Raw genomic sequence first — 19,623 nt, forward strand, 5'->3', positions numbered from 1 at the left:
AGAGTTCGGGCAACTCTGCCAGTCTTAGCGTACATTTGGCAAGAAGTTTACAATACAGACAACTCAAGCACACTCAAGCAGTAATCTGTGATGGGAGCCACAGGCGTTTTGTAAGGAGTCTCCCCTAAAGACTGACTGCATTTTCCCAGTATCTTACCAGTAAAGCAGTTGCTTTACCTGCAGCTGAGTCATGTGTGATCTCTTGCTTAACAATTACTTTATTTATACATTTGTGTTGGCTACTGCTGTCATCAGATCAGAACTTAGAACTTATAAAACTACATTCAGTGTCATCAATAACACCTACATTTGAGTGAAGTATAACCAATCCCCTCATCCCATTTCATATCCCCACAAATTATTACACCCAGGTATATGTTGAGTTGACTGATAGAAGTTCTCATTCTTATTGTCATGAAATACTACTTTCCTGCATTTTATGAAATGCTCCATTTTACATTTTTGCAAATTTAAAACATGTTGCCAATCATTACTCTATGTTGAAAACTTATCAAATTTTGCATGAATATTTGTACAGCTTTTTGAAGACAGTATTTACTCGTAACCTCTCCACCTCTCGAATCTTTAAAGAATCCTATGTAAAAGACATGTTTAATATTTGTTGGAAGTTGCAAAATGCTTTCATAATCAGACATTGCATGAGTGTAGTCTAGTTAATTGGTGCTCCATTTAAAAAAAAGCTAGTTTCTTATGTATTCTACCTGTATGATGTGAAATCTTCTGAACTATGTGCACACAGTGACATAATTCTGGAGGTATATTCAGGAGTATAAAGGTGCGATCAAAAAGTTCCTGTTCAAATGCTGTACAATCCAAAATCGATATGGCAATTATGCAAAATCTTTGTGAGAACTGAGGCAATCATCGCATCAATGCACCAGGTTGAAGATACCCATTTGGTAAAACACCATGTCTGGCTGTGTGAAGAATTCCGTAACAGCCTGTTGCACATCCTCGTCTGAGAGGAATCGCCAATTCTTCAAAGGCCTTTTCTAAGGGCTGAGGGTATGACAATCAAATGGAGAAGGATCAGGACTGTCAGGCAGGTGCTCAAGTGTCTCAAACTTGAGTTTGCATAACTCTGTGTTATGACATATATGGGGACGTGCATCATCGTGAAGCAGCAGCATCCCTTGGAGCACCATTCCACAACGGTGGTTTCTGACAGATGTGCTACCCCATACACATTCTTCATTCCCTGATGAATGTTTATTAGTGTTTCTCCTTTGGCAGTCGAAAGAAGAATAACCCATTTGGACACATTTGGTAATAACATTGCCACAGTCCACGTTCCCACATTTATGTCAAAGAGACACGAATGCCACACGAATCCTTCACCAACGTGTTGGTGCTTATATACCCACAATGGAGTTTTACTAGGCTGCATATTTGCTGCAGCAACTTCCTCAAATGGAAACTTTTTAATTGTCCTTTATATACATGGATACTGTCTGCAAAATATGTTGCAAACAGAATTTGTAGTAAAAAAGTAATGAATTAAAACATAATGCCTGCTGCTGAAGTTTTACTGTATGAATGACAAAAATGTAGTAAGTGACAAAATATTTCCCTTTCAATATTTTGTGATGGTGTCAGCAAGATAAAGTTTGGAAAAGTTTCAAATTATGCATAAAGTTTGTTGGAAGTTTCTAGGTACTCTACCTCTCAAATATTGGATGAATGCAGCTGACACAGTCTGTAGGCCATGAGTTATGTTGCCTCAAGACATATGTACACCCGGCTCCTAACTTTAATACTGGACTTTCTGTGTTAAACCTTTAACATGCAATTATTATAATCTTCTTAATGAAAATATTATGACATCATTTTAAATTTTTAAATTTGGGCAATTATCATAGGAAATACTGAAAATCAAATTCTCTTTGCCTTTGGAAGTCATCAGATGGACAATCTACAGCTGGGAGCATATGACGATTCTAGCTGTTTAGTAATACAGAAGACTGATCGACCACTGGCCTGACTACACCATTAGCAGGAGGGCTGAGATTACTGTCAGTATCATCTGCTGGGTCATTAGTACACAACATGAACTTGCCTGGTGCACACTTTAAATTAATTCTACTTTTGTCAATGACTCTCCATCCAAGATAATGGTCTGTGTCCGCCCTTACTAAATTACCCACTCCAGCTACAAATTGTGTTTGATTGCACATTGACTGTGTTTCTGATAATAAACATTGGGTTGATACAGAGTCACAGGGGATGATTTTTGGAAGTCAAGAAATACTCCATCCACATGATTGCCATGTTCCATAGCATCATCTGCCCTCACAACATTCAGTCCTCCACACCGGTGATATGTGCAAGGTCTACCACAATTGATTGTCATTGCTACAAATGATGATGTTTCTTGAAATTCACTGGAATAACATGATGAAAAGTTTTGCAGGTGGAATGTAGTGTTGTGGATACCATTTGGAGTACAAAACATGGGCCTGTTTGTTAATGTCATTATCTAAATCATCCCAAACCATGGAGTGTGTCAGTTCCTGCATCAATCAAATTGAATGTAAGGAAATCAAAATCTATTCATTCTTTGACTGTGTTCCTGTTTCCTCTATTGTGTTTATATTTTCCTTGTTTCCTTCCTTTCTTCTACTTCAGATTTCATATTCATAATATTGTTAAAAAATTTTGCCTCTTTCATTTATCATTTCCCTGTTGATTTCTCCTTATTTCAGGTCTTCCTTCTATTTATTGAAGCCAATCATTTTTAATCTGTTTACCACATTAAAAATCCTCTTAGTGGATCTGTTGCTTTTTTGTTCTGTGCAAGTATCCATACAATGTTAGTCAATGTTTTCTGATATTGTATGTGAATCTGTCTGTGTGTGTTCACATAATTCTTTGGTTGGTCTCTTCATCCATACATACTTTTAAGACCAAAGAGTGATGCACAGTGAAAGAATTATCTGAATGGGCCAGAAATTGGTAGCTGTGATCTGCTTGTACAGGCAAACAAATGGGCACAATTTCAGAACAACTGGATGATTTATTTGGGAGAAAGATCTTCACAAATTTAGCAAGTCAGTTACATGTTGGTCTACCTCGCCCATTATGAAAGCAGTTATTTTGCTTGGCATTCATTGTTGCTGTTGTAGGATGTTCTCCTGATGGATACTGTGCCAGATTCTGTCCAGTTGTTGTGTTAGATCCTCCAAAACCTGAGCGCGTTGGAGGGCCCTTCCATAATTCTCCAAATGTTCTCAATTGGTGGGAGTCCCACTGACCTTGCTGGGCAAGGTAAGCTTTGGCAAGTATGAAGGCAAGCAGTAGGAACTCTTGCTATGTGTAGGCATTCATTATCTTGCTGAAATGTAAGCCCAGGATGGCTTGCTGTAAGAGGCAACAAAACAGGGCATAGAATATTGTTGAAATACCACTATGCTGTAGGGGTTCCACGGATGAGAATGAAAGGAGTCCTGCAATGTAATGAAACGACACGTCAGACCATCACTCCTGGTTGTCAGGCCACATAGTGGCTGACTGTCAGATTGATATCCCATTGCTGCACAGGGCATCTCCTCACACATCTTTGCTAGTCATTGGTGCTCAATTTGAAGTAGGTTTCATCATTGAAGACAATTCTACTCCAGTCAGTGACATGTATGGGGATATCCCAGACAGTGGTGGGATACCAACCTGAGTATCGCTCACCATACAGCCTGACAGTCAGGAGTGATGGTTTGGGGTGCCATTTTTTTCATGGCTGGATGCCTTTCGTTCTCAAGCACAGCACCACGATAGCACAGTGGTACACTTATTATATTCTAAATCCCGTTTTGCTGCACTTCATGGCAAGCACTCTTGGGCTTGTATCTCAGCAAGATATTGCCTGCCCTTATATGGTGAGACATGCTACTGTTTGTCTGAATGCTTGCAAGTCCCCACATTGGCCAGCAAGGTTGCTGGAGCTCTCCTCAACTGAGAACGTATGGAGCATTAAGGGTAGGATTCTCTAACCATCTTGAGATTTTGATGATGCATCCATTGCACAGAACATAGCATGATATACCTCAGAAGGACATCCAACAACTCTGTCAATCATTATCAAGCCCAATAAATGCTTGCATAAGGACCAGGGGTGTGCCAATGTGTTACTGACTTGACCAGACTGTGATGCTCTTTCTACTGAATAAACCATTCAATTTTTCTGAAATTGTAATAATTTGTTTGTTCATACATGTACATCACCTCTACTGAGTTCTGTCCCATTTGAATAATTCCTTTGTGTTGTGTCCTTTTCTTGTCTTAAGTGTGTTCTTTCTCTCTGTATTGCTCCAAAAATTTTTCTGAGGGTTTAACATTCTATTTTTTCTGTCTCTGTGATACCTGATGCTCTAATTGTGGTTCTTTATGATGCATAGTGGACTTTAGGTAGTACAGTTGTTTTGTATTGCGTGAGTTTGGCCTGTCTTGATGTTTCTTTTATCGTAGTGCACCTATGTGAGTCTGTAAACTTTCTGATGTTTTTTGGTTCTTAGTATGATTAATGCCTTGCTTGATCCTCCTATTTGCATATATTCCCCTAGATACTTCAATTCACCTGCTCTTTTAAACTTTAAAATATATATTCTTTTGCACACATTAAAACCAATTCTAGAAACATTTATTTCTGATGTTATATTGGTACCTCAAAAACATGGTTTTTGAAAGATTCAGCAGCTTCTTTAAGTGATGAAAATCACTGTCCACATGTTCTTTTTTACTGTGTTGATGAAAAGAAGGCATTAAGGCAATAAATGAGGCAAAATCGGGAAATGAGGCATTAATTCAGTGTTTTTCTCTTTCTAATACTCTACTGTTTGACATGATATCATTTTCTTTGAAGTGTCTCACAAACAAACCATTTTTGTAGCCCTCAGTTAATCTTGGAACAGCCAAACATTTGTCTGGTATTTACTTTCTGGGATGTAAGAATATAGCCAAGTTTAAACTACTTTTGTGATGCTGTATGTGGGTTTTTCATTTCCTTGGTTGGCTTATTTTAATATTTGCCCAGCTCATATGGCCCTTTTTTCTTTAGCTCCAGTCAAATTATGCAGGATCCACCAGGAAAGATGTCTTTTCCATTTAAAAATATATGCAGAATCTAATACTCTATAATCTTCAGTTTGTTTAAGGATGCTTATATCTCTCTGTGTACAGGAGAGGGTCATCGATGTGTGACTCTAGGAGGATACAAGGTGACTTAAACAGAATTTATATTTTGTTTGATGTATGGAAGCGTGCTCTGAATGCTGAAAAATATAACTTATGCAGACGAGTTGGAAAAACAATACTGTAATTTTCACAGTAATTGATCTGTGCTGGTTGATGCAGTCAAGTCAATTAAATATCTAGGCATAATATTATAAAGCAATACAAAATGGAATGAGCATATAAAGTCGGTAGCAGGGGAGACAAATGGTCAGCTTCAGTTTATTGAGAGAATTTTAGGACAATGTAGATCATCTATAAAGGAGATAGTCTTGAGTATTTCATGTTCCCTTCAGCTGAGATTAAAGGAAAACATTGAACCATATCATAGGCATGCTGCTACAGCTGTTATTCATAGGTTTGATCAACGTGTCACTATTACGGACATGTTTTGAGAACTCAAATGGGGATCATTGGTGTTAAGGCGATGTTCATTTCGATGAGCACTATTGATAAAATTGTCATTTGTGGTGACTGAAGAATGATTCTACTGCCACTAACATACATTTCATATAAGGACTGTAAGGAGAAGATAAGAGAAATTAGGGCTGATACAGACAATCGTTTTTTTCCTTGCTCCATTTGTGAGTTGGACAGGAAAGGGTACCCTCTGCAGTACACTGTATGGTTAATTTCTGAGTATGAATGCAGATGTAGATGTAAATGTAGATGCTGAGCCTCTTCAATTACAATGTATACAGAATCAATGTTTTTTGGTGCATCAACCAGTTATGGTCGACCAATATGAAATTTGTCACTGCAGATGGACAACTATGGCAAAATTCTATCAATAAATTGTAGAGTCTCTTCTAAAAGTGGCCAATTGTCAGGAATTGAACAAAGCCAATTCAGACAATGTTGTTGAGCTAGGCCTTTATGAAAATTGTAAGAAACATCAAATAAAAATCTTCATAACACAATTTCCTTAAAATCTCACTGTAAACAAACTACTCAGATAATTTCTGAGCTACCATTGTATTAGCAATAACAGATCATAAATTTTAAAACAGTAGTAAATTTACGTCTCAGTAGTGCCATCTACCAGTCATTTATAAAAACTTAAATCGTGACACGGTGTCAGAAAGTTTGTGGGACACTTTTGTTTAATTATTGTTTATAGAACTTAATGTCAAGAAGGACTCTATGATCCTCACCAGCAAAAAAACAGGTTCCATTATTCGTAGGCAGGCTGCAGGACTGCATTGGAGTGTCATCCTGGGGCAACACCTTTCTGCCATCAGGAAGTTCCTGTGTCCTGAGCTGTCCTTTGTCGAATTCTCTTAACTGATCTGCTCGATCCTTGTCAGATCCGTATGTGAAAGAACAATCTAGTATATGATTATCAGTGTTAGTCTGGAACAAAAGGTGATGGTTATTAATATATACAAACAAGTAATGTTGAGTACAGAGTTGTTGTTAATAATAATGTCACTAAAAAGCAAATACTTGTGTGGGCTGGGTAATGTACCAGATTATGTTCACAAAAAAGGCTCTGATTGCATCAAAACCATTAATGCACATAGTTAGCACATCCTTCACAACTGGAACTTTCCCCAGTGCTGTTCTTCTTCTTCTTCTTCTTCCTGCAGTATGGCTCCAATAGGGCTGTGGGCAGCCCCTTCAGGGATTGCATTTTCCTTTCTTCCTGTCAGAACCTCTTAATGCTTTCTCTCCTTCTCTGCTACTCTTTCCGAGACCTTCAATAGCCTCTTCTCTCATCTGCCCACTGGTGACTATAGTTTTCCTGTATCCTTCTCTGTTGTCAAACTACGGTATATCATTTGGCATGTATTTGATACTCCAATTTTCCTTTCCCTCCACCTTGAGCCCCAATTCTAGCCAATTCTTCGAGGGTTCAATAACCCATCTGGATCCTTTCTTTCCTCTTGTTCTCCCTTTTGATCATTCTATCTGTATTCATCTATATAACATATCCAGCAAGCCTTGTCTTTCCATTTGATTTCTTCTGATATGGTCCTCTTGTACCACATGGTTATAATTAAAATGCAGCTACTCATGGAGGTCCAGTATGGGCTGTATTTATCATATAGCAGTGAGACTTGACAGGTATGCTAATGCATTAATGTGGAAATGGTTTATACTGGAAAAAAATTAGTTCCATTTTTGGCCACCCATTGTAAATCTGGCACTTTATTTATTTATTTATTTATTTCTTGTTCCATAGATCAATATGGGAACATATCCCTGGATATAGAACGAGTCAAGGTTTTTACAGATTATTGTTTTGTGCACAGATACATTGATCTTATCATTAGATTAAAGAAACTGTGAAGTTAGCATATACCCTTACATATTAGTTAAGATACAGAACATCTGATAGAATATACAGTCATACATAAATTTGGGTATTGTTCTTAAGTTATGCAGGCGTCATATACAGACATACATAAATTTGGGTATTTTATTAAGTTACACTGTACTTACAGAGTATGATGGAGGAGGAGGAGGAGATTAATGTTTAACGTCCCGTCGACAACGAGGTCATTAGAGACGGAGTGCAAGCTTGGGTCAGAGAAGGATGGGGAAGGAAATCGGCCGTGCCCTTTCAAAGGAACCATCCTGACATTTGCCTCAAGCGATTTAGGGAAATTACGGAAAACCTAAATCAGGATGGCCAGAGACGGGATTGAACCATCGTCCTCCTGAATGCGAGTCCAGTGTTTACAGAGTATGATTAATCAATTGTAGAGGTCACACAGTAAGGTTTAAGCACAAACAAGAGATTCTATGCATTTTTGCTAAGAAATTCATCAATACTGTAACAAGATTCAGCTATCTGTGTGTTGGTATGACATCCACACTGTCATTTGACAGTCCATAATGCAAGTGAACAGTACGACATTGAGAAGAGAGACCGTGCACTATTAGTTGAACTGTTTTATGTGAAATGTAGCAACTACAGTGGCACATGGAGAGAGTACTGGCAACTGAAAGATTTGAGGAGAGACACAATGTTGTTGAATGGTTTAAAAGAAGATGATAATGAAATTAAGAAACACAGATGAGCTTGGTGTAGCACGTGGAAGAGGATGGCATCCTATTGCGTTTGAAGTTATGTTACTGTTGCTGTGAGCCATTGCACTCACTGTATGTGACCGTGTGTTGTGGATTCACGAGCACTCTTATTTTCACTCCTTTCCTCTTTGAAGAGAGTAAACCCAGAAGGCCTTTCAGGTGTACTAAGATATCCGCACATTATTCAGACCTCCTTGTACAGCACACGATTCCTGCTTTGTAAGAATGGAGCTCCGTGCAAAGTACTGTTTTCATGCAAGATGGGGCAACACATCATATTGCTCACCTGGTGAAAGATCTGCTTAATGCAACCTTCCACAAATGTATTATATTCAGAGGTTTTCTATATGCATGGCCTGCAAGACCACTTTATTTGAATCCATGTTAGTTTTGGCTTTGGGGATATCTGAAAGAATGCATTTACCAGGGACACATTCGGTCTCTACCTGATCTGAAGGCCAGTATACAGGAACACATGGCTCAGATTATACTAGAACTGCTGTGAGGAACAGCTGATCACACCATTTTATAGAAGCAGCATCTTGTCGATGTCTGCAGTGCTCATACTGAACAAATTATGTAAGTGGTAGTTAATAATAAAACCAACATTATGCCTTTCTCTCATTTGATATTTTCTGCCTACATCTCGATACTAATTCATTCCAAATGGAATTTTTATGCATTTTTCTCGCATTCACAGCGCCAGATTTGTAGCTGGTAATCAAAACTGGAACTATTTTTTCCAGTGTACATCAGTTCTGCATTACACTTTAGAATATCTATCAAGTTTCACTACTGTACATTAATTACAGCCCAAAATGGACCCCTGTGCATCGTTGCACTTTAATTACAACCACTAAATACCAGTATATTCTGCTTGTGTCTTCACATCCAACTCTTGCCATTTCTTTTATGGCCTAGTATTTTCCTCAATATTTTTTTCTCTTCTCTCTCTAGCCAATCTGCGCTATTTCTTCTTAGTGTTATCATCTCAGCCACGTACATAACCGCATTCCCCACCACTGCTTTGTAGTGTCTGATCTTTCTGCCTGCAGATACATTATTTTATAGTATATATTTCAGCCATGTATAGAATCTCATTGCTTACCAGTGTCTTGTGGTGTCTGATCTTCTTGTCTTTAGGTGGTATTCCTTTTATTGTATATATCGCTAATCATACAGGCTGACCTCATCTTCTTCATCCTGTCTATTAGTCTCTCATTGTTCCTATTTCTTGCTGTTATATACCTTCCCATGTATTTAATCTTGTCCATGTTTTGCACAGTGCCTTCTGGCGTTTTCTGATCCACAGTAGTATTCAATGCCCCTGTCTTGTTGTAGCTGATCTTCAGTCCCACACTTCTGGCTATCTTGGTTAGGTTTTACAGATGTGCATTTGTGTCTTCTTCCATCTCACTTACTATTACTATGACATCTGCAAATGCTAGGCAGAACTGTCATTTTCTCATTTACCTCTCTATGCTGCCTGATCACTTTGTTCTGCGCTATACTGAACAAAATTGGTGATAATCCATCTCTCTGTTTGATACCAGTCTTCATCTCAGACTGTCTCTCTAGTGCTCCTCTCACCTTCGTCAGAATGTCTGTTATCAGTTCTTGTGTAGTGCTGTCTTGTCCTCTGTTCTTCAGGGTCCTCCTAAGAGCATGTCCGTTGATGGAGTCACGTGCTTTCATGAAGTTCGTAAAGGTTTCAGTTGCCCGAGACTGCAGTCGTGTATGTGTGATCTACATCTATCTACATCTACATCCATACTCCGCAAGCCACCTGACGGTGTGTGGCGGAGGGTACCTTCAGTACCTCTATTGGTTCTCCCTTCTATTCCAGTCTCGTATTGTTCGTGGAAAGAAGGATTGTCGGTATGCCTCCGTGTGGGCTCTAATCTCTCTGATTTTATCCTCATGGTCTCTTCGCGAGATATACGTAGGAGGGAGCAATATACTGCTTGACTCTTCGGTGAAGGTATGTTCTCGAAACTTCAATAAAAGCCCGTACCGAGCTACTGAGCGTCTCTCCTGCAGAGTCTTCCACTGGAGTTTATCTATCATCTCCGTAACGCTTTCGCGATTACTAAATGATCCTGTAAAGAAGCGCGCTGCTCTCCGTTGGATCTTCTCTATCTCTTCTATCAACCCTATCTGGTACGGATCCCACACTGCTGAGCAGTATTCAAGCAGTGGGCGAACAAGCGTACTGTAACCTACTTCCTTTGTTTTCGGATTGCATTTCCTTAGAATTCTTCCAATGAATCTCAGTGTGGCATCTGCTTTACCGACGATCAACATTATATGATCATTCCATTTTAAATCACTCCTAATGCGTACTCCCAGATAATTTATGGTATTAACTGCTTCCAGTTGCTGACCTGCTATTTTGTAGCTAAATGATAAAGGATCTATCTTTCTGTATATTCACAGCACATTACACTTGTCTACATTGAGATTCAATTGCCATTCCCTGCACCATGCGTCAATTCGCTGCAGATCCTCCTGCATTTCAGTACAATTTTCCATTGTTACAACCTCTCGGTACACCACAGCATCATCTGCAAAAAGCCTCAGTGAACTTCCGATGTCATCCACCAGGTCATTTATGTATATTGTGAATAGCAACGGTCCTATGACACTCCCCTGCGGCACACCTGAAATCATTCTTACTTCGGAAGACTTCTCTCCATTGAGAATAACATGCTGCGTCCTGTTATCTAGGAACTCCTCAATCCAATCACACAATTGGTCTGATAGTCCATATGCTCTTACTTTGTTCATTAAACGACTGTGGGGAACTGTATCGAACGACTTGCGGAAGTCAAGAAACATGGCATCTACCTGTGAACCCGTGTCTATGGCCCTCTGAGTCTCGTGGACGAATAGCGCGAGCTGGGTTTCACATGACCGTCTTTTTCGAAACCCATGCTGATTCCTACAGAGTAGATTTCTAGTCTCCAGAAAAGTCATTATACTCGAACACAATACGTGTTCCAAAATTCTGCAACTGATCGACGTTAGAGATATAGGTCTATAGTTCTGCACATCTGTTCGACGTCCCTTCTTGAAAACGGGGATGACCTGTGCCCTTTTCCAATCCTTTGGAATGCTACGCTCTTCTAGAGGCCTACGGTACACCGCTGCAAGAAGGGGGGCAAGTTCCTTCGCGTACTCTGTGTAAAATTGAACTGGTATCCCATCAGCTCCAGAGGCCTTTCCTCTTTTGAGCGATTTTAATTGTTTCTCTATCCCTCTGTCGTCTATTTCGATATCTACCATTTTGTCATCTGTGCGACAATCTAGAGAAGGAACTTCAATGCAATCTTCCTCTGTGAAACAACTTTGGAAAAAGACATTTAGTATTTCGGCCTTTAGTCTGTCATCCTCTGTTTCAGTACCATTTTGGTCACAGAGTGTCTGGACATTTTGTTTTGATCCACCTACCGCTTTGACATAAGACCAAAATTTCTTAGGATTTTCTGCCAAGTCAGTACATAGAACTTTACTTTCGAAATCATTGAACGCCTCTCGCATAGCCCTCCTCACATTACATTTCGCTTCGCATAATTTTTGTTTGTCTGCAAGGCTTTGGCTATGTTTATGTTTGCTGTGAAGTTCCCTTTGCTTCCGCAGCAGTTTTCTAACTCGGTTGTTGTACCACGGTGGCTCTTTTCCATCTCTTACGATCTTGCTTGGCACATACTCATCTAACGCAAAATGTACGACGGTTTTGATCTTTGTCCACTGATCCTCAACACTATCTGTACTTGAGACAAAACTTTTGTGTTGAGCCAACAGGTACTCTGAAATCTGCTTTTTGTCACTTTTTCTAAACAGAAAAATCTTCCTACCCTTTTTAATATTCCTATTTACGGCTGAGATCATCGATGCCGTAACCGCTTTATGATCGCTGATTCCCTGTTCTGCGTTAACTTTTTCAAATAGTTCGGGTCTGTTTGTCACCAGAAGGTCTAATATGTTATCCCCACGAGTCGGTTCTCTGTTTAACTGCTCAAGGTAGTTTTCAGATAAAGCACTTAAAAAAATTTCACAGGATTCTTTGTCCCTGCCACCCGTTATGAACGTTTGAGTCTCCCAGTCTATATCTGGCAAATTAAAATCTCCACCCAGAACTATAACATGGTGGGGAAATCTACTTGAAATATTTTCCAAATTATCCTTCAGGTGCTCAGCCACAACAGCTGTTGAGCCAGGGGGCCTATAGAGACATCCAATTACCATGTCTGAGCCTGCTCTAACCGTGACCTTCACCCAAATCATTTCACATTTCGGATCTCCGTCAATTTCCTTCGATACTATTGCACTTCTTATCGCTATAAACACGCCTCCCCCTTCACTGTTCAGCCTGTCTCTATGGTATACATTGTGTCAGTCGTGTGTGTGTGTGTGTGTGTGTGTGTGTGTGTGTGCACGTGCTCGTATGTGTGTCTATTGTTGATGAAGGCCAATGGCTGAAAGCTTTAATTGTGAGAGTCTTTTTGTTGTGTCTATCTGCGACTCAGCATATCTGCTGTACGGTGAGTAGCAATTTTCTTTCTCATAATACTGTTACTAACATCTTTGTTCTTTAAACATGTATGTTCCATCAGTTTTTTCAGGATAAATATCTGTTCTATGCATCCTCTTCCCTTGCTACACCCCCCTTTATAGTCTCCAATTGTACTTTCTACCTGTTCTTCTAATCTCTCGAGGAGGAGTTTTGACAGCATCTTGTAGCCGACCTCTAGAAGTGATATTCTTCTGTAGTTGGCTGCAGTACCTCTCATCCCTCTTCTTATGTTTTAGCACTATGATCACATTCTTCCACCCTTCTATTACTCTAAAAGTAACTGAAGCAAGTTCTCTCTCCAATAACTCAACTCAGTAGCTCTCTCTCTCAATTTCTATTAAGTAATGGAAAGAGTTTCTTTTATACTGTTCTTCAATAGTACATTATACAGAATTCTTTATTACCACAAGATTTCCATGGCTTTAGCAAATATACAAGTCTCCATTAATCACTGCATTTGAGCACTTAGAGTCTCTCTTCAAAGTACTGAGTGACAGTGACATATCACTGATATTTTTCTAGGCCTCTCAAATGCATCTTATATGAGAAAAAGGAGAAAGAGAAAAGTATGTATGCTAATACCGGTTGAGAGACCCCAGTGGGTGAGTTCACTCATTTGGTGGGAAAGGGTTTTCTCCTCCTGCACGCAATGAACCCTCTCCTGGCATGTGTGACGGATGCGTTAAGTGTATTTGTCGAGTGTAGGTGTCTGTAATGGGTGTGTGCAGTGTGATGTTATTTTAGTGTCGAATGATGGTGAGAGAAGGCAGATTATGAAACACAGAGCCAGCGCGTATCCTACTCCTCTCGAGTGCCACTGAGGGGGCCGCCGGGCTTAACGGCCCCCTCTGACGGGCGGATCACCACTGTCAGTGTCACGTGCCCCAACCCCTGACACACTGTGGAGAGGTTTAGAATTTAACCGAGAACATTGGCAAAAAGTCTGGCGATTGGGAACTTCACACCACTACATTTCCTGCTAGAATTTTCTGGCCAAATACTAGCAGTAGTAATTTTGCCCACCACCAGGATTTCAGCCAGCAACAATCTAGCACCTTTGCTCAGCTATGGAGGCAGATAAGATGAGACATAAGTGGCCACAACATTCTTATTCACTAGCCAAAATAGGTGTCAGAAGGGCATACCAAAGCAGTGGATAAGGTCTTACCTGGAAGACAGGCCACAATCATATTAACGCGTGTCGATCCAAAAGAAAACGTCATTTTAAAAACAATACATTTATCTAATAAATCACTGATTAAGTATGGTGTACCACAAGGGTTTTATACTAGGAGCTCTTTACATTGATGATATCAACAATTTTACTGAAGCAGAAAAATAAATTTTATTTGCAGATGACATCAATATTTTATTTATGGCTGCAGGGATCAGCAGATGACATTTCAATCAGTGTGACTACTAAATGGTTTCAACAAGCTATTAGAGATTCATGCAGGCTTTTGTTGTGAAAATTAGACACATACCATTGCTCTATATGTACATGTTGGGGACATCACTATTTGTTGAAAGACATGAAATTCATCAGGAAAATACGAAAAAAGGGTACATCACATAACTAATGAGGAGGTATTGAATAGAATTGGGGAGAAGAGGAGTTTGTGGCACAACTTGACTAGAAGAAGGGATCGGTTGGTAGGACATGTTCTGAGGCATCAGGCGATCACCAATTTAGTACTGGAGGGCAGTGTGGAGGGTAAAAATCGTAGAGGGAGACCAAGAGATGAATACACCAAGCAGATTCAGAAGGATATAGGTCGCAGTAGGTACTGAGAGATGAAGAAGCTTGCACAGGATATAATGGCATGGAGAGCTGCATCAAACCAGTCTCAGGACTGAAGACCACAACAACAACAATGAAAGAAGTCCAGATATTTACAACCGTGCAAGACAGTGAGATAATCTTCATATTTTGTTTAGATGCCAGAAGGAAACCTGTCAGATGGGGATGAAACTATGCAGTAAACTTCCGAACAGAATAAAATCTATGACAGATGTAAAAAGTTTTGAGACACGTAAGGACATATCTACAGTACCGCTTTAAATGAGAAACTCGACAATGTTTTATAACTGTATATATGAATTTCTTTAAACCTGTGAAACAGAATGTGCGAATGTAAATAAATGCTGTATAACCTTAGGTTTAAGTTGTCCAGTATCAAAGTATGCTATACTGTACATGATCCAGTGGAAGGATAATAAATAATAAATCAAAAACATAATACAAAGGTTTCAATTTGGAACTGCAGGGGTTGGACTCAGTGGTATGGGTCCTAAAAGATGGCACCACACCAGTGAAGATCTTGTGGGAAGTTGGTTAAGCAGCAGAAAGTGGATGCCAAAGTAGCCAAGACTGACCAGAATGTTCCTTCTACAATTTTGCAGAATATTCTACATGAATGTAGAATCTTCCAGAAGGTTCAAGAATGTACTAGAATTTTCCAGAATGTTCAGCAATTTTTCAGGATGCTCGACCTTTTATGGTGGGGTATGTTCCATCTCAGAATGGTATATAGAGTAACTGGAGAGATGTACATGTGAGTGTATTTTTGGAAACCAGTTAGAGCAGAGCAAGGAAAAATGAAATAAATTTAAGTGGAAGTGAATTAATTAAGGTAGAGAACAATGTATAAAATGGAGTTTCAATGTGTTAAATAATATTAGCATTTAACAGGATGATGGAATATAAAACAGGACGAGGTCTTACCAGCTATGAATAGAAAAGAAGGAAACAGAAAGAATGCTGAAGAAATGAAACAGATGAGGAAAGAGAAGCACATTTAGCTTTGCAAGGGAGGAGAATGAATAGAGTAAGAGAAAACTTAACAGATCAATGATGAGATGAAATTAGAGAAGAGGATCAAGTGAGAAACTCAGCAAGCAGATATAGAGAAACTGCTGAAGAAACAGGATTACAAAATTAACTACGTACAGTTATAGTGAGCAAAATTTCTGAAATGTAATGATCAATTTCTGTATTTAAAGGTTCATATTTAATTGGAGCTGGCTGGCTTTGTTTGAGCAAAGTGAGGGTAGCTCCATCTACATATATTAAAATCCACCCACCACTAATCACTGGCTTTTGTGTATGGTGCTATCATTGGTTCCTGTGTTGAGCATTGTAGTGGTTCTGCCGTGTTTGTGGAGAAATGAGTGATTGAAGTAGTCAGTATCACATTGTGGTGGTCCCCAGGGCACTTTCTTTCTCCTTTGCATCAATGCATACTTCAAGGGAAAAGATTCAAGATTCATCTTGCCATATCCTAGCTATTGTCTGTAGCTACAGCAACCCGGTGACACCACAGAGCAGCAGGTTGCCACACTCCAAAAGCGCAGGAATCTACCAACAGAGCCTCCCGTTGATTCTGGGCATCAGTACTTGATTTTTCCCAGCTGTTTTTGACTTCCAAGGCCTGATGTCCAAGACTGAGTCTGTCTGGACTTAGACTTGAACTGATAAACAGTGTGTAGTGATTGAAGTCTAAACCCAGAAACATTTATTTCAATTGTTAGTGCATTTGACACACATTGCAGAAAGCATTTAGTCACTATCAATTATTAATCAGGAAGGTAATTTATTTGTGATCAGCTGAACTTGCTAATTAGCTGCATCTGCAGATATTTGCAGTGAATCAGTAATTTCATGCTAATTAAAATAAAGAGTTTATGGTTTTATCTCTACTTGGGAATCTTGTCTGGTGTTGTGAATCCCTGTAAGGTCACCACACATCTGCAATGTTCTCAAGCATTTACAAATATTCTTGGATGTTAAGGAATGTTTTTGAATGTTCTAAAATAGTCTTGAATGTTCCAGAACCTCCAAAGTGTTTTAGATTATTTAAGAGTGTTCTTGAATACTTTAGGATGTTCTCCATGTTCTATAAAGGAGTGAACAAGTGAGTGACACAGTACTTTATTCCAAATTAGGTTACTGTTGAATAATTAAGTTGATTTAAGAGTGTTTAGGAGTAATTTTGAGCATTCAAGAGTATTTATGAGCATGAGATACAAACATTTCTACATTTTCTTTTTTCAGTGTTCATTTCTACAATATTCTCAAATGTTCTTGAGTGATCTGAAATGTTCTCAGAAAACAAATGAGGATAAAGTCAATGCAAAATGATCATTTTTCCATCTAATAAACAAAATAAGATAATAATAATAAAAAATAGTAACAACACTGTGGTATCCTGTGACTACAACAGCAAAGAGTTACATTTGAAGTCAATCAACTCATACACTGAGACCACAAAAGTCACTGGATAGAGATATGCACATATACAGACAACGGCAGTTTCACTTACACAAAGGGCAATGCAATGGCTGAGTTGTTATTTGTACTCAGGTGACCCATGTGAAAAGGTCTCCGAGGTGATTATGGCCACAGCACACGAAATAATAGACTTCGAATGCAGAATGGTAGTTTGAGCTAGACACATCCTACATTACATTTTGGAAACCATTAGGGAATTCAATATTCTGAGCTCCACAGTGTGAAGAATGTGGTGAGAATAATAAATTTCAGGCATTTCCTCTCATCACAGACAACACAGCGGCTGAAGGCCTTCACTTAATGGTTGAGAGCAGCAATGTTTGCACAAGTTTGTCAGTACTAACAAACAAGCAACACTGGATGAAATAACCACAGAAATCAATCAACCAATGGAAAATCCAGGATGGAATGTAACAATATTATGAAAAGGAAAGTTGCTACTCACCATATACAGGAGATGCTGAGTCGCAGATAGGCACAACAAAAAGACTGCCCTTGCCTGAAACTGTGTGTGTCTATGTGTGTATGTTTTGTGTGTGTCTATGTCTGTTGGTGGTGAAGGCCTTAATGACTGAAAGCTTCATTTACTTGTGACAGTTTTTTTGCTGTGCCTATCTGTGTCTCAGCATCTCCACAGAAATCAATGTGTGATATACGACAAACGTATCCAGAACAGTGTGGTGAAATTTGACATTAATGGGCTATGGTGGTAGATGGTTGATGCGAGCATCTTTACTAATAGCGTGACATCACCTGCAGTGCATCTCCTGGGCTCATAACCATATCAGTCCGACCCTAGATGACTGGGAAACTGTGACCTTGTAAGATGAGTCCTGATTTCAGTTGGTAAGAGTTGATGGTAGGGTTTGCGTGTGATGCAGATCCCATGAAGCAGTGGACGCACACTGTCAACAAGGAACTGTGCAAACTGGTGGTAGCTCGGTAAAGGTGTGGGCTGTGTTTACGTGGAACAGACTGGGTCCTCTGGTCCATCCGAATCTATTAGTGACTGGAAATTGTTATGTTCAGTTACTTGGAGATCATTTGGAACCATTCACAGACTTCAGTCCCAAAACAACGATGGAATTTTTATGGATGACAATGGGCCATTCACCAGGCCTTAACTGCTCATGATTAGTTTGAAGAGCATTCTGGACAGTTCAAGCAAATGATTTTGCCAACGAAACTGCCCAACATGAATCCCATCGAACATTTATGAGTCATAATCGAGAGGTCAGTTCGTGAACAAATCCTGCACTGGCAATGCTTCCGCAGTTATGGATGGCTGTAGAGGCAGCATGGCTAAATATGTCTGCAGGGAACTTCCAGCAACTTGTTGAGTACAGCCACACTGAGTTGCTGCACTACACCAGACAAAAGAATGCCCAGAATGATATTCGGAGGTATCCCATGACTTTGTTGCCTCAGTGTACAAAAACCTGGGTATAACAATTTGTGGTGATATCAAATGGAATGATACACAGGCTGATTCATAGGTAAGACTAGTGGCAGATTTCAGTTCATTGGTAGAAGAGTGGGAATATGCAGTCAGTTTGTAAAATGAGATTGTTTAGAGATCACTTGTAGTCTCAAGTGTGTGGAACACATACCATATAGGATATTGATTGTATACAAAGAAAGGTGGCACAAATGGCCATAGGTTTGTTTGACTCAAGGGAGAGCATCACAAAAATGTTGGAAAATCTGAATTGGCAGATCCTTGAAGATACATACCAATCACCCCACAAAAGTTTACTTTCAAAGATTCAAGAACTGGTCTTAAGTGAAGAATCCAAACATTCTTCAACTCACTGTATATTACTTCCTCAGGGATCATGAAGATAAGCTTAGACTAATTATTAATGATAATAGTAGACTAATTACTATGTAAACAGTCATTCTTCCTGTGCTCCATATGTGACTGGAATGGGAAGAAGCAGTAACATGTGGTACCTAGCTGAGTACCCTCTGCCATGCAATTCACACTGGTTTGAAGAGAGTGTGTTTACATGTAGGTGCGAAGAAACTTCAATTGTGTAGAAAATGCCTCATTCAACTGAAAATAATAAACCTACCCAGCCTTTACAAGTGTAACTCTATCCTGTCTGCAGATGAGTATCTTTTAAACAGAAGTTGGGAACTGTGACATTCAACAGTCTACCAAACCACTTAAACCAGTAACAAAATAACAGTTCCATTGAAAATAAACTTATATGATTTCTGATGGAACATAGCTTTTATTCAGTAAAAAAATTATTGAATTACTACTACTATTACTACTACTACTACTACTACTACTACTATTAGCTTGGCCACACAAATCAGTCAGTCTTTGGCTTCACCATTCAGCCTGCTCCACCTTCTTAGTTGCATATATTTTTCTCCAGCTAGTCCCATCATGCTCATATCCTTTCTGATCCCTTCCATCCATCTCAGCTGCGATCTCCCCCCTCATCTGTTACATATGATGGCTTCTTCC

At 39.3% G+C, this 19,623-nt stretch overlaps 1 protein-coding gene across 2 annotated transcripts in view; it reads right to left on the bottom strand.

Annotated features, from left to right (window-relative positions):
* LOC126106677 (peroxidase-like) overlaps positions 1-19,623 on the bottom strand; it is a 219,149-nt gene that overhangs the window by 59,275 nt on the left and 140,251 nt on the right. For both annotated transcript variants that reach the window (XM_049913045.1, XM_049913044.1), the window contains exon 7: positions 6,396-6,594. In XM_049913045.1, coding sequence (XP_049769002.1) covers positions 6,396-6,594 — 199 coding nt within the window. The remainder of the gene's footprint in view (positions 1-6,395; positions 6,595-19,623) is intronic.

This window comes from Schistocerca cancellata, chromosome 10 (genome assembly GCF_023864275.1).
Source record: "Schistocerca cancellata isolate TAMUIC-IGC-003103 chromosome 10, iqSchCanc2.1, whole genome shotgun sequence".
NCBI classification, from domain to species: Eukaryota; Metazoa; Arthropoda; class Insecta; order Orthoptera; family Acrididae; genus Schistocerca; species Schistocerca cancellata.